The 25283-nt window shown below is 36.1% G+C and overlaps 1 protein-coding gene across 6 annotated transcripts in view; it reads left to right on the top strand.

The window, feature by feature from the left end:
* The window catches only part of ATP2B1 (ATPase plasma membrane Ca2+ transporting 1), a 128195-nt gene that overhangs the window by 49804 nt on the left and 53108 nt on the right, over window positions 1–25283 (top strand). For all 6 annotated transcript variants that reach the window (XM_072655545.1, XM_072655544.1, XM_072655548.1 and 3 more), the window contains one exon: window positions 17227–17665. In XM_072655545.1, the coding sequence (XP_072511646.1) occupies window positions 17458–17665 (208 nt within the window). In that variant the 5' untranslated portion in view covers window positions 17227–17457. The remainder of the gene's footprint in view (window positions 1–17226; window positions 17666–25283) is intronic.

Raw genomic sequence — 25283 nt, 5'->3', positions numbered from 1 at the left:
TTTAGGAAAGAACCAGGCAACCAAGGCTGTTCTACATTGTCAGGAGTGACCACTGAGGTACATTTGCCATTTCTTTGTCATGCTTCAAATCATCTAGCCATAAGATGCTTTGTCTGCAACATCCTCTTTGTGTTATGTTGATTTTTCTCTGAGCTAATCAGCTGAGGTGAATGGAAATTGCAAAGGTGGTTCTGTACTCACTTAACCATGAGACTGCTGGTAGAGAGGAAGAGCAGAGAAATACCCACATTTAGGGAACATACAGAGGGAAAGAGTGACCGCAAAGCTAAGAGGACCAGGATCATATGGGTGGGAAAAAAGAGCTCCAGGACCATTTCCTAGAAGCTAATTTCATCGATAGATTTAATCAGCAAACACTGAGTGTATGGGGTGTCCAGGGAGAACTAGCACCTCTGGTGTTGGGGCTTGTGCCCTTTTCAGTGCAGCTCATCCATCTTTGGTATCATCTTCACCCAACTCTGACCTGTGGCTCCAAAAAGCTGTCACATGAACAGCGGCCACACCCAGGTAAAACTGTTTCAGCAGATAGTCTAAAGCAAGTTGAAGGTAACCAGTGATTCTCAAACCTGTCTTTTGAGTTAGTGTCTACTCCAAGCATGTGAAGACCTCTCCCAGTGGAATGGGAGGATGAGAACTATTTGTTCCAGTGGCCATGAAGGTGGCTAAACCAGGTGTTGTGGAGTCACTTAGAGCTTGGTTTGACATCAAAGATGCTAAGGTCATCCACTGGCTTCTTGACTTTTGTCCTGCCACTGGACTTCAGTGACTCTGGAAAGGAGAGTGAGGACTTCACCCAACTCTGCTTCATTGAGATCCAGTTCACATGCAGGTCAAGATATCACCACCACCACCCCCACACACACACACACACACTTTATCCTGATCCCAACTTTGTGATGTCATCAGTCCTCTTCAAGAACAAAGGAAGAAGAACAAGGCACTGAAGATTTTTTGAATTTACAGAAAATGAAATCCATCCCCACTTTTACACTCTAAGAGACTTAGGGATGTGGCAAAGACCAGTGCTGGCCTCCTACTTATATGGAAGCACTGCTTTGGAGAGCAACCTTACCCAGGGCTTGAGGAGTGTTCATTGGCTTCTTCATTGAGCCTTCATATTTGCACTTTCCTATCACAGAAGCCAAAATCCTCCCCACCAGACCATGCAACTTGGCCATTAGGTGAGGGCCTTAGGAACTCATCTGGCTTCTGATCAGTTCTCTTATGATACTCATTCTGGCTCAGCATTGGGTTCTGGTCCCCATACCCTCTGGAGGGAGGGATTCACTGTGGATTCCATATGTGGTTAAGGAAGATGTTCCTGACTCTTAACTTTCCCCAGAAGATCCTTTGATAGGTTTTTATTGACCATTTTGGGGCAGGATCTCTAGTTTCATTGTTGTAGTAAAATAGCAGAAAGGACCTTCTTCCAAGTACAAATTGACCGATAGAGGCTGTTTTGGAGGAACTGTGATTTGCCTGGAAGTCACATACCCAGAATGAAGCCCAGATTGATTGAGAGATTTTTTGGAAGGGACCTCCCAGGAAACATGGTGACTTTCCTGGGTTAGAGTTTTGTTTTGTTTTTTTTTTTTTTAGCTATTTTCATATAATAAACTTTTGAATTAATTGAATTTGTGAAAGCTAAACTTTTTTCCTTCATCTACAAAAGTATATGGCAGAGGCAGCTAGGTGGTACAGTGGATAGGGCCCTAGAGTCAGAAGAACAACACTAGCTGTATGATCCTAGGCAAGTCACTTAACCCCAATTGCCTCCCCCCACAAAAAAAGTGTATAGCATACTTTTAACTTTTCCTGCCCAGTTGAAATTTTTGCCTTTATACACCTTTCCTTCCCCTTGGTAGTTTCTCAAATTAGACTTTGGAGTGTAGTAGAAAGATTAGGGGGTTTGAAGGTCTTCTAGCCTAGGGGTTCTTAATATTTGTGTGTTGGCCTGCTTGGCAGTCAGGTGAAGCCAATGGCCTTCTTCACAAAATAATATTTTAAAGGTATAAAATAAAATACATAGAATCACAGAGGAAATCAATTACATTGAAATACAATTAACTCCCTCCAAAAAAACATTAGCACACCCCAGATTAAGAATTTGTATAAAATTCTAATCTAAGGCTGACATTCACCAACTGAACTACCCACTTTTGAAAGTTTTATACTGATATGATCAGTAAGCTTAATTTCCTAGCATATTTCTGCCAGAGCCCTCTCTTTAAACAAAGTATAAAAATGAGGGGGGAAGGGAAATTCACTGGAGCAAAATTGGCACATCAGCCACATTCAATAGTATTCCATACCCAGTCTCCTGCTTCTGCAGGGGAAGAGTAATTTCATATCTACATGGAGATCAAGCTTCTTGTTATAGTTATAAAGCATGCAGTTTTGATTTGTTTGTGGCTCTTTCCATCTATATAGTTCTAGTCATGTATATATTGTTTCTCAGCTATATCAGTTCATGTAAATTAGTCTTCTTACACTATCTCTACCCCATAGTCTTTAGATTTGTTATTTGTTACAGCACAGTAATATTCCTTTACAGTCAGGTATCGCAATTTGTTTAGCTGTTTCCCAGTTGATAGGCACATGTTTTGTTTTCTGTTTTTGTTGGTTTGGTGTTTTGTCATAAAAATGCTGATATAAATCTTTTTGGTGTTTATGAAACTTGTGTCTTTAACCTCCTTGGTATACATCTAGCATTGGGGTTTCTGAATCAAAAGGTCTATTTTAGTCACTGTGTTAGCATAATTCTAAATTGCTTTATACAGAACAGTTGGAGCATTTCATACTTCTGCCTACAATGTGTCTTTTCCCAAGTATGAGGCAGCCACGGTGCATAGAGTGCTGGACTTCAGACACTTACTAGCTGTTTGACTCTGGGCAAGTCACTTCACCTTTGTTTGCCTCAGTTTACCCAACAAGAAAAGGGGAATAATAGCACTTACCTCTCAGTTATTGTGATGATCACATGAGGTAATATTTGTAAAGCGCTTAGCACAGTGCCTGGCACATAGCAGACATTATATAACTGCTAACTAGTTTTATTATTATAGACCCTCTAGCACTGACCATTTGCATATTTTGTCATCTTTTCCAGTTTTCTGGATGTGAGGCAGAACCTCCCTCTTTCTCAAATTTATTTTTTAAAATATTATGAGCTTGACAGATATCAACAAAAATTAATATTTTGATATGCAGAAAGAAAACAAAGATTATATGGAAAACTGAACATAAAAAACCTGTATATCATTTTAAAAGTGTGTATTACATATAATATGATAGTAACAAATCTTAGGCAGCTAGGAAGGCTGGGATTCAGATCCTACCTCTAATATTAACTGTGTGACCATGTTCAAATCATTGAACTTCCCAGTGCTCTAGAATGGCACATTAGTTTCCAGTTTCTTGCTACAGTAACAAGTATTACTATGAATCCTTTCTTCCCCCAAATGAATTCATCTTTCTCTCTTCTTTTTCTCTCCATGTTTTTCTTTCCCTGCCTCTTCTCCATCCCCTTGCTCCTCCTCTCTCCTTTTTCATGTTTTCCTAGTAGTATTACTAGATTAAAGGGCATGAGCAGTTTAGAGATTTTTTTTGCAATACAATTCAAAATTACTTTCAAGAATTGGGCAGCTAGTTTACAGCTTCAGTAACAGTTTATTGTAGTGCGCCTTTGTTTCTTTTTATTAAACTTAATTATTAACTACATTTCAAGGAAGAACAGGTAAGAGAACTGTACAAAATTCTGTTAAATTTTTTAAAAAGAAATACGTACATCAGTAGTATTACTACCTTGTATTTATGTCCTCCTTCTGTACTTTTTTCTTCTATATATTTCAAAAAATGTTTTGTAGATGTTCTTGTTTTCATGTCTTACTACCTACTAAGATGTCCTCCCTTGAAACAGATTTATAGTCAAGCAGAACTGACGATGTCTGAGAATATATCTCAGTTCATCATCCTCACGTGACATACTTCTGACTGTGACATCCTGGGCAGATTATCTTGCCTCTGTGCCTCACTGTCCTTACCTGTAAAATGAGAATTAGTTGAGGAGCCCCTAAGCTCCTTTCCAGTCTAAATCTGACCCTATGGCCTTTACAAAATCATTAGAGTTCTTAAAGTCCCTTGTTTCCCTTTGCATTGTTATCGCGATCATCATATACATTGGTCTTCTGGTTCTACTTACTTCACTTGTCATGAGTTAGGTTTTCCCAAATTTCTCTGACTGTGACATTCATCCTTTCCTCTAGTTCAATAAATTCCCTGTACATTCATACTCTGCATTTTGTTCAGCCATTACACCATTGGTGGTTACCTATTTTGTTTCTAGGTCTGTGCTCAAAACAAAAAGATGTTGATGTGAATATTCTTGCATGTATCACCCTCTTTCCTTGATATACTTGAGGGTGCATGCTTCTAATATTGCTGGAACAAAGAGTATATACAGATTAGTGACTTTTGTTCCGCATTGTTTTCTAGAATAGTTGAATCATTTCTCAGCTCCACTAATGGTGCTTTAGTGTGCCTGCCTGTTTTTCCACACCCCCTTCCATCTTCTGTCACCTATGCCAATTTCTGGATGTGAGGCAAAACCTGAGTGCTGCTTTTATTTTCCTTTATCTTAGTGATTTAGTACATCTTTTCATATGGTTGTTAAGAATTTGCTGTTCTTTTGAGAATTGTTGCTGTCCTTTCACCATTTATCCATTGGGATATGGTGCTTTATCTTCTATATGTGTGTGTGTGTGTGTGTGTATACACACACATATGTATGGAGAATGCATATATGATGTGTGTATGATATGTAACTTGGTTGTAGAACTTTATCATAGGTAGTTTGTGTGTGTGTGTATGTGTACACTTTGTCCAATTGTTTCTTGTAGCCTAATTGTATTGATTTTTCAATTTCATGTGATAGAAATATTATTTTATCTTTGTTGAATTCTTCCTCTAGCCATATCTGTAAAAACTACTTGATCTGGTTCTCATCTAATTTTTCCTGTGTTTGTTAATATTTAGTTTACATATCCATTTTGAGTATTTGGGGTACATAAAGGGTAAGATGTTCATGTAAGCCTCATTTTTGTCAAGGGAGTTCCTTCCATTGGAGAAACATCCAGACTGACTATGATTTGCTTTTCTCTTCATCTACCAGTTACTTCATCTACATGTTACCCCAGAAGCATCTTTTGATTAAACTCTTGAGCTGTGGTGTACCAGTTGTACTACCAGTTTAAAATGACAAAAAAAAAAAACATCACAACTACTTCATTTCATAATTCATAAATGAGGCAAAGAAGTTACAAAACATCCTTCTGCTGAAGTGGAATGAAATAGAGATTATTCCACCCTGAGGCCAAAACTAGACCATCAGTAAGAGTCTGAGTCCAAATCAGAATCTGGTTTGTGTCACATTCATACAAAACCTATCCTGTGGCCTTACCACCATGTCCTTCCACGTTGGGGAAAACAGAACCTCAGGAGCAAATGACTTGTCCTGAAACAAGACTTTTTATTGCCTGTGCCCCTTCCTGTGTTTGAATCTCCTCCATGCATTCTCTAGCCAACTTTCTGCTCCTCACAGGAGATACTCCTTCTCTTGTCTCTGTGCCTTTGCTTTGACTATATCCCTCACAACTAGAATGCTCCCTTGCCTTACCTCCACCTATTAGAATCATTGACTTCCTCCAAGACTCATTTCACCCACCACCCTTCAGCAGGAGTTTTTTCCTGGTCACAATCCAGATAATGGGGCATCTAAAGTTACTTTCACCTACTTTTTATGTATCCTGTATTTACTTATTTATTTATGTGTTATCTTCCGTACGTTCTTGAGTGCTGGAACTGTTTTTTCTTTCTGTTACCAGCCCTTAGCACAGTGCTTTGCACATAGAGAAAGAGCTTAGTATATTCTCATTGATTAATTCCTCTGGCCTGTCTTCTCTTCTGTGTTTTTCAGCTGTTCAAATACTGGATTTAATCATTAAAAAATAACTTTTGTGAAAATAAAATTCATGTTTTTCAACTAGAAGAATAAAAAACAACAAATAAAGATTTTTAGTTGGTTTGTCTTAAAGTCTCCCATAATATTACCAGCTTTATCTTTGTAAGTTGGTACAATGAAATATAATGAGCATCTTGCTTTCTGAAGCAAAGTTTTAAGTTCCAAATTCTGTCCCTCCCCCATTCCTGTAACAGTAAGCAGTGGGATATAGGTTATACATGTGCAGTATGCGTAACACTTCCATGTTAGTCATTTTGTACAGGAAGACTTGAATAAAAGAAAAAAGAAGGAAAGAAAATAGAAATTAGCGTACTTCATTCTGCATTCAAACAATATCAGTTCTTTCTCTGGGGTCCAATAGTATGCTTCATCGTTAATCCTTTGGAATTTTCTTAGATCTTTGTATTGCTTAGAATAGCTAAGTCATTCACATTAAAACAGTATTCCTGTTACTGTGTACAATGTTCTGGTTCTATTCACTTTACTGTGCATCTGTTCATGTAAGTTTTTCCAGGTTTTTCTGCAATCATCCTGATTATCATTTCTTACAGCACCATAGTATTCCATTACAATCATATACCACAGCTTGTTTAGCTATTCCCCAGTTGATGGGCAGCCCTTTGATTTCCAATTCTTAGCCATTACAAAAAGAGCTGCTATGAATATTTTTGTGCAAATAGGTCCTTTTCCCATTTTAAAAAAATATCTTTGGGATATAGACTTAGCACTGGTATTACTGGATCAAAGAGTATGCACAGTTTTATAGCCCTTTGGGCATAGTTCCAAATTACTCTCCAGAATGGTTGAATCAGTTCACAAATCCACTAACAGTACATTAGTGTCCCAGTTTTCCCACATCCCCTTCAACCTCCAACATCTTCCTTTTTTTTAATCATATCAGCCAGTTTGATAGGTGTGAGGTAGTACCTGAGTAGTTTTCATTTGAATTTCTCCAATCAGTAGTGGATTTTAGAGCATTTTTTATGATTATAGATAGCTTCGATTTCTTTGTCCAAAAATTGCTTTCATATCCTTTGACCATTTATCAGTTGAGGAATGACTTGTATTTTTATAAATTTGATTCAGTTCTCTATATATTTGAGAAATGAGGCCTTTATCAAAGATACTTGTTGCAAAAATTTCCCCCCAATTTTTCTGCTTTCCTTATCATTTTGGTTGCATTGGTTTTGTTTGTGCAAAAACTATAATTTTATATAATCAGAGTCATATGTTTTCTTTGGTCCTAAATTCTTCCCTTCTCCATAAATCTGACAGATAAACTATTCCATACTCTCTTAATTTACTTATGGTATCATCCTTCATATGTTAATCATGTACCCACTTTGTCCTTATCTAGGTATACCATGTGAGATGTTAGTCTATACGTAGTTTCTGCCACACTGTTTTCTGGTATTCCCAGTAGTTCTATTTAATCTTATCCCAGAAGCTGGAACCTTTGGGTTTATCATATTCTAGATTACTGTGGTCACTTACTATAATTTAATTTGTACTTAATCCACTCTACTGATCCATCACTCTATTTCTTAGCCAGTACCAGATTGTTTTGATAATTAAGAGGTTTAGACCTGCTTTCTTTGACTTGCTAAAACTTAACACCATTGAAACTGGGGTATGATGGAATATGCTGTTGGTTGTTCCAACTTAATTGAATACAGTTTGCATTTGGATATTACCAGATTGGAAGTAAGATTGTATCCATTCCCACCCTAAGGGCAAAGGGGGCTTGTCAGTGAAAAAGAGAGGTTTGATGTAGAAGCAGAAGCAACAAAGACAGTTTTCTCCTGTATTTCAGTTTTAATGTTTGACAGCTTTTGTGATATTTGGAAGTTATTACTTACTTCATGCTTTGGAGTTTTAAAATAATAATTTCAGGCCAGTGCTACTTCCATTTAAAGTGAGAATCTAAGAAGATTTGCCTCCATTAACTGTCTAGTGAATGATGTAACAGGACCAACTTCCAGGGAAGCTAGTGCAGTGGAGCCTTAGATTTGAAAGTCAAGAGACCTGGGTTGGGATTGTGACTCTACCTTGTGTCTTAGCACTAAGTTTCAGTCTGCACTAAGACTTCTGGAACACCTTCTATTAGCGTTACCTTGGGCAAAAATCAGTTGACTTTTTTGTGCCTGTCTTTCTTCATCTAACCCCCAAATTCTGTTTTTCGAACCCTAAATCCAGGCTTCTACAATCGTCAGTATTTAGATGGCAGTCCTGATACTGGGTGCTGATGGCTTACCATGTTGCCTTATCCTGTGTGGCTTTTGTCTATTTCATATTTCATTTTTGTTATTTATAAATTCTTCATAGACAGTTTTTCCTTTCTCTTTGTCTTATATATTTCATGAGGACTAGTACAGGATGCTGTTCATTTTTTGTCATCTCTCACTCTTGCTTACAAAACGGGTTAATCAGGACTAAAACAAATTGTACTCAAATACTCTTAAAAATCGGTTCATTTTTGGTGTTGCCAGACCTGCAACACTCTGTTGACTTACAGCCAGCATTGGAGATTTGTTCTGTTTTTCCTGTGCCCTTTTCTAGGATGGGACAATTGCCAGGGAAGCAGTTCTTGTGCCGTTTTTATCTGAGTAGTTTTCTAAGAAGGTGGGGAAGAGACATTGGGTTCTTCATCCCAAGTGTGATCTTTTCTCAACCTCACATTGAATAGGAAAGCCTGGACCAGATTTCTGAGCTCATCCTGAGAACTCAAAGAAAACAAATGAATGCACATCAGGTGAACCAAAAGCTTTTAAAAAAAGAAAAGAAAGAGGAGAGGGGGAAGTGAAGACTGAAGCAGGAAGTTCTGAATGTGAGGCATGATTTTGTGAGTGAGACTACATCAGTCTCAAGCTTGGACATAAGAGTATTTACACAGGCTATGTGATATATTAAGAAAGGGGTGAACTGCAATGATCCAGCTAATGGATTCGTCATGTATGAGTTGTAATAATATGGAGTGCCTTGTGGTTTATAAAAGCTTTGAGGTAATAGAAGTCATTTTACAACCACAAGATGAGAATGGTAGTGATTCCACTCAAGTTAGTTCAAGAAATGTAAAAAGGTGTATGTAGCCTAAGGGTAAGGGGAAAATTATCAGTAAGAACATGAAATAATGGGGGGATTATCTGACCTAGCTTTTTCAAATCTTTAAGGAAAAGAGTTACAGATTACGGGAATAGCATCTCAATGCACAGGAAATCATCATGTTTTGGAAATCCCTGTCAGCATACAACTACCGAATTAATGCTCTGGGTGATTTGATAGTAAAGCCTGGGCTACAGTGCCCTGCATCTTCCTCAGGACATTAATAGGCAAAAATGAGCACAACTTTCTGGCCTTGTGGCAGCCCAACAGAGTTTGGTTATGGCTGGTTATTGTGGGACATTGGACTAGTTTGCCAGAGAGGTTAACAAAAATCTAGACTCCAAAGACCTGTTCTTTGAAGTGCATGAACAGTAATATATCATGCCACTCACAGACTGTAGTTTTCTCATCCTGACATGAAAGTTGTTTTGTTCACTAATGACTAAATTGACTTTCTCCCATCTAATTGCCTTACTAAGGTAGAATTAGAACTTTATTTAGAATTAGAAGTTTACTAAACTAGTAGAAGTACATTGGGTTTTTTTCTTTTGCTTCATATTAGAAAGTGATAGAAGACATACTGTTGATGGCATTCTTTATATTTGTGATTACCTATAAAACAAAACAACTATAAATATGTTAGAGGAAGCTGTGGAAGGAAGTTACTAATCATTTCACTGTGTACCCAATTATAATAAATGTGTAGAGAATGGCCAGTGATAGTAAAGAAAGGGAGAGGTTTGGAAATGGGGAAAGACTGAGCATTAAAAGGACGGATATGTCACAGGCTGAAAAATTGAAGATCTTGCAAAACTCATGACAAACTGAAAACGAAGATTCGAAAAACTGCTTTCAATTTAAAAATGCTGTCTATCTAATATCTTACAGTACAGCAAATATCTCATTAATGGAGTGTTTTAAATATGATTCATTTATGTAAGAGTGAGAGAAATTGAAACCAATAATGCCTTACAGAGAATTCTTTTCTTTTTTTTTAAGCTGTGGTTTTTCCAGTCTAGCCTTTCTCTCTGTTGAGCAAGGCTCTTCATTCCCTAGTTATATCCTTTTCTCCTGCTCTGTTTCTTTTCTGGAAGGCACCCATATCTAGACTCTTTTAGTGATATTTGTGGTTTCCTTTCCTAGTTGATTGGTGCTTCCTAGAGAGTGATCTCTGTCACTGAAAAAATGGAGCTGCCTAAGAATTAGGACTCTCTTACTCCCTGTAAAACACCCAAACAGCCCAGATATTAGAGCTGCTATGACCCCTTTTCCTGTACACCCTCAGTTCATCTGAGTAAGCCAAGACTCCTTCGTCTTAAGAGTGCTGCTTTGAAGCACAGACCAAGACAGCATCATGAGCACATTCTGCCTGCCATCAATCTATGATATCGAAGGTATGACATACTCTTTAGTCCCACTTTGGAGGTGTCACTAATCTTGGCCTCAGTATAAACCAGAGAGTTAGTGGGTTGGCCCAGAACCCATCCCTTGTTATCCCTGCCTCCTACTTTCTTTGTTAAGCCACATGGCTTTCAATTTGAGCCTTACTTTAAACATAGCAAATGAAAGTGTCCGTTATTTTCAGCCTTCACTGGTTCAAATTCCTCTGGAAAACCCCTTTTGGTCCTGAAAGGAATTTTGACAAAGGCTTAAAAAAAATCCTCTTTCCAACAAGTTGAGACCCTATATGTTTTAGGCACTTTGCTGATAACAATAATAGCTAATATTTATGTACTGCTTTCTTAGAAATTAATGTTTATTGATATTTGTTTTTACACCTACATTTCTCCTATTTTCTGTACTAGTTGCTGGTTAAGACAAGGTAGGTAACAGCTCTAAAGGATTTTATAATGTAATAGAGAAAAAAGTGCCTTTACAAACTCTTCCCTAACAAGTGCTTTGTCCTTGGACTAACATTTTTTCTTGAGACAGAAACATATATTTAAAAACCATTTAGACATTTTTGATCATTGAAAGGATGAGAGAGATGGAAAAAAGAAATTTTATAGTTTTGGACTGTTTAGTGCTCCAGTATGGAGCAGTCTTTGGAATGGCGGAAATACACTTAGTTATCAGATTGTTGTCTAAAACCTGCAGCCACTCCATTGATATTGAAGGAAGGCCAGAGAAAATTAGAAGCATGCTGAATTTTGATTTGCCTTTGAGTTCTCCTGTTTTATTGTGCTTGTCAGAGCTCAACCCTCAGAGTTCCACTAAGTGTCAAAGGGATCTTGTGCCCTGTAATAATTATAATACAGATGCTATGGATCATACTTTAGCCACTAGACAATAAAAATGCTCATCAGACTCATAGACCTATGAAGCCCAGGTTATTTTGGAAACTTATTAAAACTGCATTTTGACTTTTGTGTATTTTGTTTATGGGTGGGGATTTTTTTGTTTACTTATTAGTGACTTTTTTTTTTTCAAATTAACACTTTTACTCTACAAAAAGAATCTGTAATTGCTCTTGTCAGTATTAAACATTTGATTAGTGTCTTTGTGACCTGTGAGTTTACTGCTATCTTTTTGTGACCTTTGTAAAGAAAAGTTAATTTAAAGGTGGTTTAATGGTTTAGGAGACTGAGTATTGACTAGTGATCAGAATGGAGGAAACCAGTAGTCAGGAAATTTAAATCTTCTTTTCTTTCACTTGCAAGCTTGGGTGAAATTAAATCCTGCTTCTATCTTAGTTTATATAGGTCACTCTGTCCATGTAAAGAGTTAGCCAAAGAAAAACTCCCCAGGACATTTGTTGTTACAGTCTGCCATAGTATGTCATTATCTGCCCTAAGATTATTTTCTCCATTCTCATAGTTTTAACACTAGAAATGTCATACCAATGCTAATAATAGAATTAAAATTACGCTTAAATTAAGACATCGTATCTACTTTGAAGAGCCACAGTTTCCAAAGATAAACTAAGAGTCCAGAGAAAAGCTTTGGTCCAGAAAACAGGCTAATAAGAGAGTCAATCCTCAGCTTTTGTGGGGTTAATGTTCCTAGAAAATGACACGAAAGTCAAAAGCTAACTTTGATGATTATGGGAAATAGAGGTTAGGATCCCACAACCACCAAAAATTATAATCTTTCACTGGAGATTGCTGAAAATATACTTTTCCACATAAAGTTCTTTATAACAAAACACTATTTCTGATAATGTGCACTTTTCCTAACGCAGTAATTGTAAAAAATAACCTATGAAAAGAAGGGAAAGGCAGTGCTGAAAGGGACTGGACAGGGGTCCAGGGGCTGTCCTGTCAGAAGAACCTTGAGGTAAAAAAGGGAAAGGGACAACACTTTATCATCTTTAATCTTCCTTTCAGCTCTGTGTTTGAGCTGTTCCCTAGTGAAAAACACATGCCTGGGGGACTCCTAGTCTGAAGTCACTGGCCTCACAGCTCTCTCCTGGCTGGACTGATGTACTTGCTGGCAAGAGTGAGGTGACTGCCATCTCATTTATCCACAAATTTAACCACTTTTATATTTTTTGAGTTCCCTCATCAGGCACTCGCAAAGTTATGTTAGTACTTTCAAGAGCAGATATGCAAACACTTTTACAAATACTTCCCTCCCTTTTACACATACAAACTTGCATGTGAAACCTCTCATTTTTTTCTCAACTACACATAGTCACCAATGTGTGTGGTTGCCAGTGTGAATATGAAAAAAACAAGGTTTTTAGTAAAATCATGGGAATGGTTAAAGTCACAAAAGTAAGAATGTTGAGGATTGACTATAATATAAGAATAATTTATCTCTTTGAAAGTAAATGATCTATGTGACCCAAGAAAGTTCCTGGATATTATATTTCAAAAAATTATGAAGCAAAACTGCTCAGATCTGTTATCTAAGAAGAAATTCAAGTACCAAGGAACCAGTCAGGCTTATGCAAGATTTTACAACTACTACTATCAAGGAGCAGAGAGTATGGAATACGGTATTTCAGAAGGCAAAAGGCATAGGTTTACAACTAAGATTAATTTACTCATCAAAACTAAGAATAAATGCTACAAGGAGGAAAAATGAATCTTTAATTTGATAAAACACTTTTAAGCGTTTTTGATGAAAGTATCAGAGCTGAGTATAAATGATAACAAACACAAGAGTCAAGATAAACGTAAAAAGGTATATATGAGTAGACAATGGTGGAAGGTATTTGAATTTATTCAAGAATGAAATGTTCACATTCTTATAGAGGTCATAGAGGGCGTAATATATAACAGATCCCCTGAGGTTTTGGAATTTTGAGGTTTTTTGGTACATCTTAAAGACTTTAAAAGAAGAAAGAAGAGGGAAAAGAAATACAGTAGGGAAGAAACAGGCAAGACGAATGAGAAATAACTAGCTAAAATAACAGGATGTACAGGCAGGAAAACAATTAAAAAACAAGAAAAGATGTAGGGACTGGCAGTTGAACCTTATTTTATTTAAACCAGTCAAAGGGGCGTAAAACTTTTGCGTATGCGTGTGCATGCACACACGTACACATACACACACACACACACATATACCTTAGTGTGGAAATATACTTAACTTACCTCAAGCAGAAGAGAACAGAGTAGCTGGGTTGAGGAGAGGATTGTCAGAGAAGGTAGATTCAGGGTGGATTGTCAAAAGAGGTTTTTTGGGGGAGAGGGTGGGGAGAAGGTGTAAGGGTCTTTGTGGAGGAAACAGAAGAGGGACAGTGTAAAAGCAGGTTGCATCAAATATAGAGTACTGGTGCTGAGCATATTCTTTTGTTACCTACTTTTTTTTTTTTTGAAGAAAGAGCCAGGGGGACAAGTAGAAGCATAAGAAAACAGAATAAAGGGAAATACAGCATTAATGATTATGTTGGGATTGGGATGAATGCACGCATAAAACAGAACAAGATAGCAAGATAGAGTAGGAAGCCAAATCCAACCAATACTTGAAACATGAAGATTCTTACAGTGTTAAAATTAGATATAAAATCTGTTAGGCTTCAGCTGAACATTAAAAATAAAGGAGAAAAAAATGGGTAGGAATCATCTGAGTCAAGACAATAGCAATATTTTAAAATTAAAAAAAAAAGAACAATGGAATGAATGAACTGATTCACAGGTTTACCAACAATGCACTGGACTGGCTGTCTTTCTACAATGCCTTCAACAGTTGTCTATTTTTTCTTTTTTGTTGTCTTTGTCAGTCTAAAGTATGTGAAATAGGACCTCAGTTATTTTAATTGGCATATTTATTTTTGGTACTTTTGAGCATTTTGTAGATGACTACTGATCGTTTGACTTTCTTCCTTTGAAAAATAAACTTTATATTCTCTGACATTTGTTGGGAAATGGCTCTTTATATATTTTAGCTTTTCTTTTCCAATCTTAACTTGATCAGTTTTATGTACAAAAACTTCAGTTTTATATAGTAAAATTAATTTATTTCCTCTTCGTGGACTCTTACTGATCATAAGTTCATCCTTGATCCATAATTGTAAAGGTATTTTCTTATTCCTTTTCTTGTTTATGATATCAGGCTTTATATCTAGGGCACACATTTCTTTGTGTTTTATTATATAGGTAGTGTGAGATTTTAGCCAAAAATTAATTTCTATCAGATTTCTTTTCAATTTTCTCAGCAATTTTTATGTTATTTGAGTTTGATGAGCATTTGTTACTATATTCATTTACTTCTGTGTGTTACATACTTTTTATCTGTTCCATTGATTAACTTTCCTTTTTTTCTTTTTGGGCAATGTCAGAAAGTTTTGATGACTAGCACTTTTTAGTATACATGTAGTGGGATATCTCATACTGCTAATTCTTTCAACGTTTTTGGTCATTATTTCCGTTGAGAATATTGACCTCATTTTCTTCCTCAAAGATGAATCTTGTTATTTTTTGCTAGTTCTTTAAAAGTAATTATTTCATAGTTTGATTATGGTGCAGAATGAGTAAATTTGGGTAGGATTTTCTTTTTCTTTTGTTTTTGGCACTGCCCATCCATAGTCAGTTAATTTCTCCACTTATTTGTCCATATTTCTATGAAGAGTATTTTGCATTTATAGTCATAATCTCTTATTGCATTTCCTTGTTACTGTGTTAAAAAGGCTATTGATTTGTATGAGTTAATCTAAAATTTTATCTGAAAGCTATTGTTTCAATGAAGAGACTTTTATGTAAATCATCATCTGCAAAATTTTGTTTCCTCTTTTCCTGTACTTACACTTACCTCCTTAAATTTTTAACTTTATTGATTTTTTGTATTGTTTCTATAGTGGTGGCTGTTTTTTTTTTTAAACCCCAGATATTATTGGAAAGAACTTACAGATTATTTCCCTTAAATATAGTACTTACTTATATAACCTGAGATGTTGTTTTCCATAATCAAGAAAATGCTATTTATATTCTATACTTCTAATTATTTTTAAGAGAAATGTGTTTTATCAGCATTTTTTCTGTATACATATATATGCAGATTTAATTATGTTTTTAATTGATTTTATTCATATAAGCTTTTAAAGAATCTTTCATTTCATATACTCCTTGTAAATATCTTTGTAAATATGTGAAGACCCACATACAGCCCTGGGTGCTTGGTCTTTGGTAGATGAAAAAACCCTGGTGTTGTCCCTTTATTTGTTTGTGGTATATAGTTTTCTTTAGCTTCTGTCTTTGTTATTACAGAGATCCTCAATTTTCATCATATAATGATGCTCTGTTGCTTCATTCCCCTACCTATTACCTCAGAAATATATTGGACCCTGATATCGGTTTATCCCCATCTTCTATAATAATTATCCCATTAACATGATTCTACACTGTAATTAAGTACAAACCTACTCAGAATTTGTTTTCAAGTGGCTTTATTCTAATTAAGAACTTTCTTTCTTATTATCCCATTTGTATAAATTCTGTTCATTTATGGTAGATTTACTATATGTTGACCAGGGAGTCTTCGATATTTTCCCTGTATCTTTCCACCTAAATTATTGTTTTGTTTGCTCTGTATTTTCTTTGTTTGGGGACCTCAAAGATCTTTAACACTGCCTTTTTTCACTTTTTGCTAGGCTTACTTTTAGCTTCATCATCAGTCCTCTTATCCATGATAATTCTGTACTTCCCAGGGTAATGAACCTTGATTATTTGTTGGGAGGGTGGTTGGGCTCATCACTCTTCCACATACTAGATGCATAGTATGTATCTGAAACCTAATATTTGGGAAGATGGAACCCAGGGATTTAAAACAAGACTATTCAGAAGTCTTTAGTGCTTAACATGTTTAACAGGGTGTTGTTCAAAAATTCTACTTGCCCAGCTTCACTTTGTTCATTTCAATTCAACATATATTCTTTAAGCATCTGTTATATGCAAAATCCTATGCTAGACACTGGAGATATTAAGACATGCCCACCTTTAATTTACTTGTAATGTTATTGCCAATAAGAAAACCAAAACACAGATAATTTTGTTATATAAATATCAAAATGGATGTGTAAACGTACTCAAAATTCTTCCAACATTAATAGATCACAAAAGACTTTCCAGTTTGGCAAGTTTTTTGACAAATAACCAGTATACCTAAGCATTTCTATACATAAAAAAACAGAAAAAGATTATCTATGAAATGAGAACCTCCATTATATAATGCTGTTTTGAAAGTCTGTGCTCAGCAGTAGAATTTCTGGGTCAGAGCATATAGATGGTTTAGTCATTTTCTTATCATAATTCCAGATTGTTTTCTTGAATGGTGGGACCAGCAGTTCATAGCTCCACCAACAGTATATCAGTTTGCCTTTCCAGTACACTTCCTACACTGATGGTTCTCATTTTTTTCATCTTGCCAGTTTACTGGTTGTGAAGTAAAACCTCAGTTTTCATTCACTTTTCACTTAGTAGTAATTTGGAGTAGTATTTCATTTGTTTGTTAATAGGCTATGGAACTGAACAGAGTGTGTGTGTGTGTGTGTGTGTGTGTGTGTGTGTGTGTGTGTGTGTTGATTTATATCATACACATATGTGCCCACATTTACTTCTTAACTTATGACCTTTGGAAGTGTTAACATTTGTTCTACTTAAAAATGCTTTATTAATTATTTCAAATCTTTTCTTTTTCAGATTGCACATCTCTTATGGTTAATGTGGGGAAAAGAAACTAGACATGGACCAAAGTTCAAGAGACCTCCATGGAAAATGTTGCTGCTGATGCTACTTTACAAATTCACATTATGAGTGTCTATTTTGAGGATGATTTTCATATTTAAACGATTTTCATCTTGGAAATATATCAAGTGAAAGAAATTTGTTCCTTTTGGAAACAATTTCCTCATAATAAAAATTATACTTGTAATGGGCGATATGGCAAACAACTCTGTTGCATACAGTGGTGTGAAAAACTCTTTGAAAGAAGCTAATCATGATGGAGATTTTGGAATTACACTTGCTGAGCTCCGGGCTCTCATGGAGCTCAGGTCCACAGATGCATTACGTAAAATACAAGAATGCTATGGAGATGTCTATGGAATTTGTGCAAAGTTGAAAACCTCTCCCAATGAAGGTAAAATTTTTCTTATTTTTCTTTTGATTTCTTTTGATTAGTCTTTTCTACAGAGGCAATATGTTATCTTTGATTCATTAAATTTAAAGTGTTTTTTCCTATTTATTAAGAGAATTATGGTTCTATAAACATTTTAGTGAGTAAGGATGTTTGTATAACCCAAGGAATAATCTGAACATTCAACAAAAGTAGGATCACTTGGTTATTGTTTTAATATATGTTAAATCCTATTTTGTGTTTGTTTACATATATTCCATATATGTAAGATTATTCCCGCACATATTATATATTGTCATTTTCCATGTGTTTTTAATGTAGCAAGGTGAAATGGAGAGAGTGCTGGACCTGTAGTCAGGAAAACCTGAGTTCAAATCTAACTCTAGAAACTTTCTAGCTGTGTGACCTTGGGCAAGTCACAATCTCTTTTTCCACAATTTTCCTCATCTGTCAAATGGGGATAATAACAGCACCTACCTCCCAGGGTTGTTGTGAAGATCAAATGAGATAAAGCTCTTTGCAGACCTTTTAAAGCAGCTGCAATTATTATTGTTGTCATTGCTGACTTAGATTTTTTTATTAATGCCTTTTGTTAATTTACCTTTGTTCTTAATTACAAAACTATTTTATAAAGTTGTTTTTTGGCTAGCCACCAGTTGTCAAGGCAAATGATTGTTCCTAAAAATTTCATTAGAAATAAGCCACACCCCCATTAGGTTTCATTCTGTTTGATGCCTGAAAATATAAAATAGTGTTAATGTTGTCAGCAGCTGGATAAGCTGTTTTTAGCCGTGGGGTTAGACTAGACTTAACCTAGGCTTTGAGAATAAAACTCAGCCATTTCAGAAGGAAATTAAATGGGGTATATGGCAGTGACTTAACTTTTAGCCCTAATAGTTGTTTCTTTAGGTTTAAAAGCATTTTAGGTCTTAAATAGCTACATAAGATCTTCTGCATGTGCATAGGGCATCTTTTGATTTCATGATGCTTTAGTATGTGCATAATGGGAAAGCTAAGAAAAAGGTAAATCCTTACTGTAAGGATTTTCTTCCTATAAGGAAGTAAGGTCCTCTCTGGCTAATATAAGATCAGAATTTAAGGTATTTGGAAATAGCAAAATAATCACATCAAAGTAGGAGAAATAATAATTTTAAAGTAACTATCATTCATGAAAAATGAACACTTGTTAATCAGAACAGACACTTGTTAATGAGACTGTTTTAATAAAAACCATTGGAACAATAATAGTTAACCATTTTAAACACAATTTACAAAGTAATTTCCATACAGAAATCTGATGTACTGTAGCTATTGCTAATGTATTATGTGCATTTTACAAATGAAAGCATATTCGTTTTCTTCACCAATTTTATAGAAATTATCTCCAAATCAGTATTTGCTAGGTCTAGGTATCACTGCCTGTAACTGTTACTAATAGTAAAACAGAAAGTAGCAAAATTTTAGAGAAAATTTATTAAAAGTTTACTTTTGGAAAAGCAGAGTTGGGTAAATCACACAGGAAGACCTTTGACAGATTTCTCTGGGTGCATTGTAGCCATACCATTGTTGCTTATACTTATTTTGTTAAGCATTGTTTTATATGGAAGAATTTTTTGAAAGTAATGGTCATAAAAATCATACTTAGACCTTAAAGGAGACATTAAGAAGATTGATAGAAGCTTTCTTCTCTTTTCCACACTTTGACACTTTTTAAGAAATATCACCTATTATTTGTTGCTGTATCTTCAGTCTTTCTTTGACTTGGCCCTTTGATTTCATTGTTTCCTGTCTCCTTGACAATGATTCTTTCTCACATACATTGTGAGCCTGCACCAGGGATGGGGAACCTCTGGCCCTCTAGGTCCTTAAACGTGGCCCTTTGACTGAATCCAAACTTCACAGAACAAATAAAAGGATTACTGGCAGTAAAAGGATTTGTTCTGTAAAACTTGGACTCAGTCAAAAGGCCACACAGATTCCCCACCCCTGGTCTATACCCTTGTCATCTGTTTATAAGTATTTTCAGTCCTTCCTATCTCCTTAATATGTTGAATTATTCTCTTAAAAAAAAAAAAAGCCTTCTTTCAAGTTTTCTGTTTCACCTAACTAATCTCATCTCACTCTTCTCCTTCATAATTAGATAAATGAAAAACTTATCTCTCTCCACCCTCTCCTTTCCTCATCCCTTTGTAGTCTTCCATCCATCTGCACCATTCTTCTTGAAGCTTCTCTGAGGTCCCCTGACCTCGTAGCCTGGTGCCATGGGTTTTTATATGTCTTCTTTCTTTAGGCTTCATAGAACCATAAGAATCATCCAGCCCAACACTTTTCATTCTACAAATGAAGGAGCTGAGTTGCAGGAGCATTAAGTGACTTATATAAGTTCATATAATTAGTATGTTATAGAGCTAGAAATCATACCCATACATATCCATATCCACTGCCATGGTGCCATAGAAATAATGCTTTAAGTGAATGATCCTAGAATATCCTGCTTTTCTCAGAGTTTGCCTGTGTTCATCTTACAGTTAGCACAGACTTTTGGAAAGAGCATTAGATTCTATGTCGGAAGATCGGAATTTCAGCCCTGAATGACTTCTAGTGCTACACTTGTGATCCTGTGATCCTGTGACCTCTGAGTTGAGCTTTTGGGGAGGGGGTTAATACGTCTTCATCCTTACTGAGCTGTGCACCATTTGCTTCGCAAGTATTCTTTCTTCTCTCTTTGCTCTTAGCCATTGTGCTCTCCAGTTTCATTTCCTATCTCTAATACTGGTATTTCTGAGTCTAGTCCCACTTTTTTTCTTCCTGAATCCTTAAGGTCTGAGTTCCCTCAACAGTTTTCTCATTTTCTCTTTCTATTTTCTTTTCCTTGGCAGTTTCCTTCACTTCTGTGGCTTCAGCATAATCTCTCAGTACAAATGACTGAAAGATCTCTCTCTGTCTTTTCCTAGGGCTTAGTCAAAACTTAACCACACTGTCTGTAAAAAAAAAATCTCAACTTGAAACTCAACATACCCCCTAAATAAGCTTATCTCTTCCCTCAAGTCTCCTGTTTTTTTATTCTATTTTAGACATAAACACCAGAACACAGATACAGAATAGAGAAAAAAACAAAAACATGTAAGTTTAAATATTGGAATTTAAATACAAAATAAGAAAAGAAAAAGCATTCATGTGCACAGCAGAGGATAAGAAAGGATTCAAAATTGTAACAGTAAATTTTCATTTCAAGAAAGCGTGTATGATAAATACTACACATGTTGAGAACTATCCATCTTGACTTCCTTATAAGTTTTCTTTGTTCTCTGCTATCCACTTTTTAATTTTTTTCCCTCCTCCCTCCCACCAAGAGCATATATATTTTTCTATAGCTATAGATATAAACATACATATATGGACACGTACTTATCTAAACAAGTTCTATTCTTGGTCCTGGTTTTTATGTTTGTGCGTGTCTCTTATTTCCTATCCCTCCTGCCTCTTCTATTTTACTTCTATCTGCTACCTTGCCCTCCTGTTACTTGCCTGCCCCCCTCCAAAGATCCCCTATCCTCCCATTCCCATAAATCTAAACACTCTTCTATAGCGCCCTATAACCTGTTCCCTCACCTTCCCATCTCCTGTATTTTTGATGGCTTTATTTATGTATTAACCACTATTCACCATTAAGTGAGTGGGAGAAGAGATGGAAATGAGCTCAAAGGTATGAACATGAAAGATAAGACTTCATGGTAGTACTGGACACAATTTTCCATCTTAATAACCATGACCTCTTTTTTGCCTCTTCCCCATTGTCCTTGTCATTCAGCTAATTTCACAAGCATTTATCAAGCAATGACTTCCCAGTCTGGTACTAATGGTACTTACTCTTCTCTAGTAGCTTATGTTCTCTTGAGGGAAAAATCTATACATCTATCAGATGATACAAAATACATGTGGTTATAAATTCAAAGGTAATCAGGATAGACCTGAAACTGGGAGTGGAGTTTTAAATGAAGTAAGGCATTGGACAAAGGAGAGACTTTTTTAAATGAAGTAAAGCATTGGAAAAAAGAGCATTCCAGTCATAGTGGAGAGCCTTCCCTCGAGCTTGGAGAGGAGTTCCTAGATCCATGAGATCAGTTTGATTGGAGTATAGAGTATGTGAAAATAGTCTAGAAAGAAGTGTTGGAGCAAGGTTGTAAAGGGCTTTAAATGCCAGACCAAAGAATTTAGCTATCCCTCTATCTGTCTCTTTTTGTGCTGTAGGCAGTAGGGAGCCACTCAGATTTTTTGAGCAAGGAAATAACATGACCAGACCCATACTTTATGCATATCAGTTTGGCAGTTTGGTCCATAGGGAGGTGATAAGGGTCTAAGCTAGTATTATAGCTATGTGAGTAAAGACCCAGAAAGGTACAGCTGCAAGAGTTATTAAAAAGGTAGAGTTGAAAATATTTGGTGATCTTTGGCAATATATGTGGGATGAAGGTAACTCCAAGGTCCTGAAACCAAGGGATGGAAATGTGGTGAAGCCCTCAACCAGAGTTTCTTGGATATTTGTTGAGTTTGAGATGCTTGTGAAATAGCCAGGTAGAGATATAGAGCAGGCAGTTTTCAGTGGAGAGGTGGAGCTTGGCTTGGCAGAGAAATAAGATGTCACCTCTTCACCTGAGGTTTTCCCCCATCCCCACTCCCATCTTTGAGTTGCTGTGAATCTCTTTTGTATATATTTATTTTTACAACTTGTCTACCCTGATCGAATCTGGGAAGCTGAGAAAAACAAACATTTATTAAGCACTTAATAGAGGCCAGAAGTGAGTAAGTCCTTACCCACATGGGCAATCTCTGCGTAGCTGCTGGCTCACATCCTACTTCCCACCAAACCTTTTCCTACCTCAGGTTTCCTAATCCTCCCCCTTTTGAGATTTTCTTCCATTTATACTTTATATGTCCTGTATGTACATAGTTATTTGCATGTTGCTTCCCCCATTAGAATGGGTGCTGCTTGCAAGCAGGAACTCTGGTTTTGCCTTTCTTTGTATCCCAGGTGCTTAGCGCAGTGCCTGGCACATAGTAAGCTGACTGAGGGTAACATTTTTAGGTGTTCACATTGCCTGATGCAATGACATAGAAGTGGGAACTAGGCCTTGAAAACTTGAGGGAATGCTCAGGAATGATGGGCTCCAGATTCTGTCTGTCTTGTCCCTGTTATGGTATAAAAGGTAGGATCTAGGTAGGCCAAGGGAAAACCTTTTGTCTTCAAAGTGACACTACTTGACATCATTTATTTATTTACTAACAAATACAGTAAATAGTAACTGTTTCTCTTTTGGGCAGGAACCCTGAGGGTCTTCCCCCTCCCAGTTTTTTGTTTTTTTATTAAAAGGAGCCATCCCTTGACTAACTTCATAAGGAGGTCTAATCACTGAATGGGTGTTACCTCTCTCAAAGTGAGAGCTTGAAAAGACCTTGGCCTAAAAGGGCCAGGGTCTCCCATTGCACCTTCCATCTCCTCCAGTTGTCCTGATCTGTATCTGGCCACTAGACCCAGATGGCTCTAGAGGAGAAAGTGAGGCTGGGGACCTTGGACAGACATCCCTCACTCAAATCAAAGTGAACTGCAAGTCATGTCATCATTTTCCTGATGTTGTGGTCCTCTTCCAGAACAAAGGACAAGCACAACCACAACTTGACACATCATACTCATATTGTGATAGCCTGCATCAAATTAGTACTCTTGCTTTTTATTTCAAAAATTATTATGCCAACTGTATAAGCTTGTCTACAACTGGATTGTTGGAAGTTGCATTTTTTTAAGTTAAATTTGTAGGCTCTTAGCCTTTTCCCAAAGCTCCTTAGTAACAAGGTCTTTATTTTTAAGGGCACTACATTAATTTGTCACTGCAGAGACCCTAGTTCATCTGTATTTCCCCTTACAATTGCCTACCTGTGTCTCAGTGAGTTATTATTAATTGGATTTATGTATGTTCTAATGCTTGAACATTTTCATCTATTTCTAACATGCTTTTGTTTTTTATAGATTTGATTTTTTGATAGGATTTTTCTTAATTTGTAAAATTGCCAGCGATATCTATGAAGGTGTCTAGGAATTCTTCACCTCAGTTACTTTCTAAATTTAATAAACATACAAATTATTACAACTCTACCATTTAGATTCATTACTTGCCTTATCAATTTAATTCTTTTACTTTAAAAAAAAAAATCACATTTCTCTTAACGTATCATCTGATGACAGCAGTTGCCAGCGTCTATGAGATAGAGAGTTTTTCCATTTTTGAAGAAAATTGAAGATTGAAGCATACTAATCTAAAAAATCTTCTATCTAGTTAAATAACTGACTTGTTTCTCTGTGAATCTTGAGATTCATTCTCTTGTATAAATGGGCCCCAAATATCTTTCTAATAAATCACTTCCTCCCTCTCTTCCTTCCTGTCCTCAAGAAAAGTACCTTTATGTTAAGCTCAAAATAATTTTTTTTCTTCTCTTTCAAAGCCATTCTACTTAGTAGTGTGATTATAACTGAAAATGGTATTGGCTCTCTTAAAGGGATACTTGATCTTTTGATTATTAGTAATGCTTGACTTAGTGTTCTCTTCCCTTTTAATTTCTATGATTTAAAATAAAAAGGACCAGAAGCACCAGTTTTGTCATTGTGATAGTGCATTAATTATCTTTAAGATTAGAATTTTTAAAAAATAGTTTTAAATGCATGCTTCCAAAGTAATAGCCACCTTAGGTCATTAATGGGTGTATTTTAAGCATTAATGTTCATAGTTATGCTTGTTGAGGTAGAATTCAAATCTGTTTCTGTTGATTTCCTATAGCTTATAGAATTTTAATGTCTGAAGAATCCTGATTTTGTTTATGTATGAATAATTTTCTGTTGTGAAATGTTCTTTTGAAAAAAATCTGAAACATGTTATCTTATACATTATCTTAGCAATTGCTGTTGTCATTGGAAGAATAAATAACACCACCACCACCCCCCCCCCCCACAGGAAGTTGTGCTGTCACCCAAAGACTCTCCACAAGTTCAGCCTGACTTTAAGATAATTGATGTAAAATAAATAGCAAGGGAAGTAATGTTTATCCACAATAAACTAGAAAAGACAAACAGAGGGATGTGGTCAGGAAGTTGTGTATCCAGGAAGACTTAGCCAGAGAACAAGGGTATCTCAGAGTATGGGGAGATGCTCAACAGTGGACAAAGAAAATGGGATTTAAGATGGCAAGTTCAAAGAACTTAAGCTCTGATGAGGTAAACAATAAGCCTTCAACTGCCACTTGAATTTAGGATTGGTTGAGAACATTTCTTGGGAGACTTTGGTTTGAAAGAATTTGACCCGTCTTGTGCTGGAATTCCTCAGTATTGGTAGGAATCTTTCTCAGCATGTCCTCCTTTGCTACGTTGACAGAGTACGGATGGATGCATTGTCTGTATTTTAGGCTCAGACCAGTCTTAGCAGTTCAAAAATTTAATAAAATAATCATAAAATCAAGAATTTCCATTTCCCATATACCTCATTTTGCTTTTGCTTTTTTATTTTGAATAGCAACTCTGTGGTCTACTAACAGAATATAAGGCTTTTCATTTTTTGATGAACATGCACAAGGT

Source organism: Notamacropus eugenii, chromosome 3, assembly GCF_028372415.1.
Source record: "Notamacropus eugenii isolate mMacEug1 chromosome 3, mMacEug1.pri_v2, whole genome shotgun sequence".
NCBI lineage: Eukaryota > Metazoa > Chordata > Mammalia > Diprotodontia > Macropodidae > Notamacropus > Notamacropus eugenii.
Note: the sequence above shows the minus strand (reverse complement) of the source record. Positions and strands in the feature narration are given on the sequence as shown.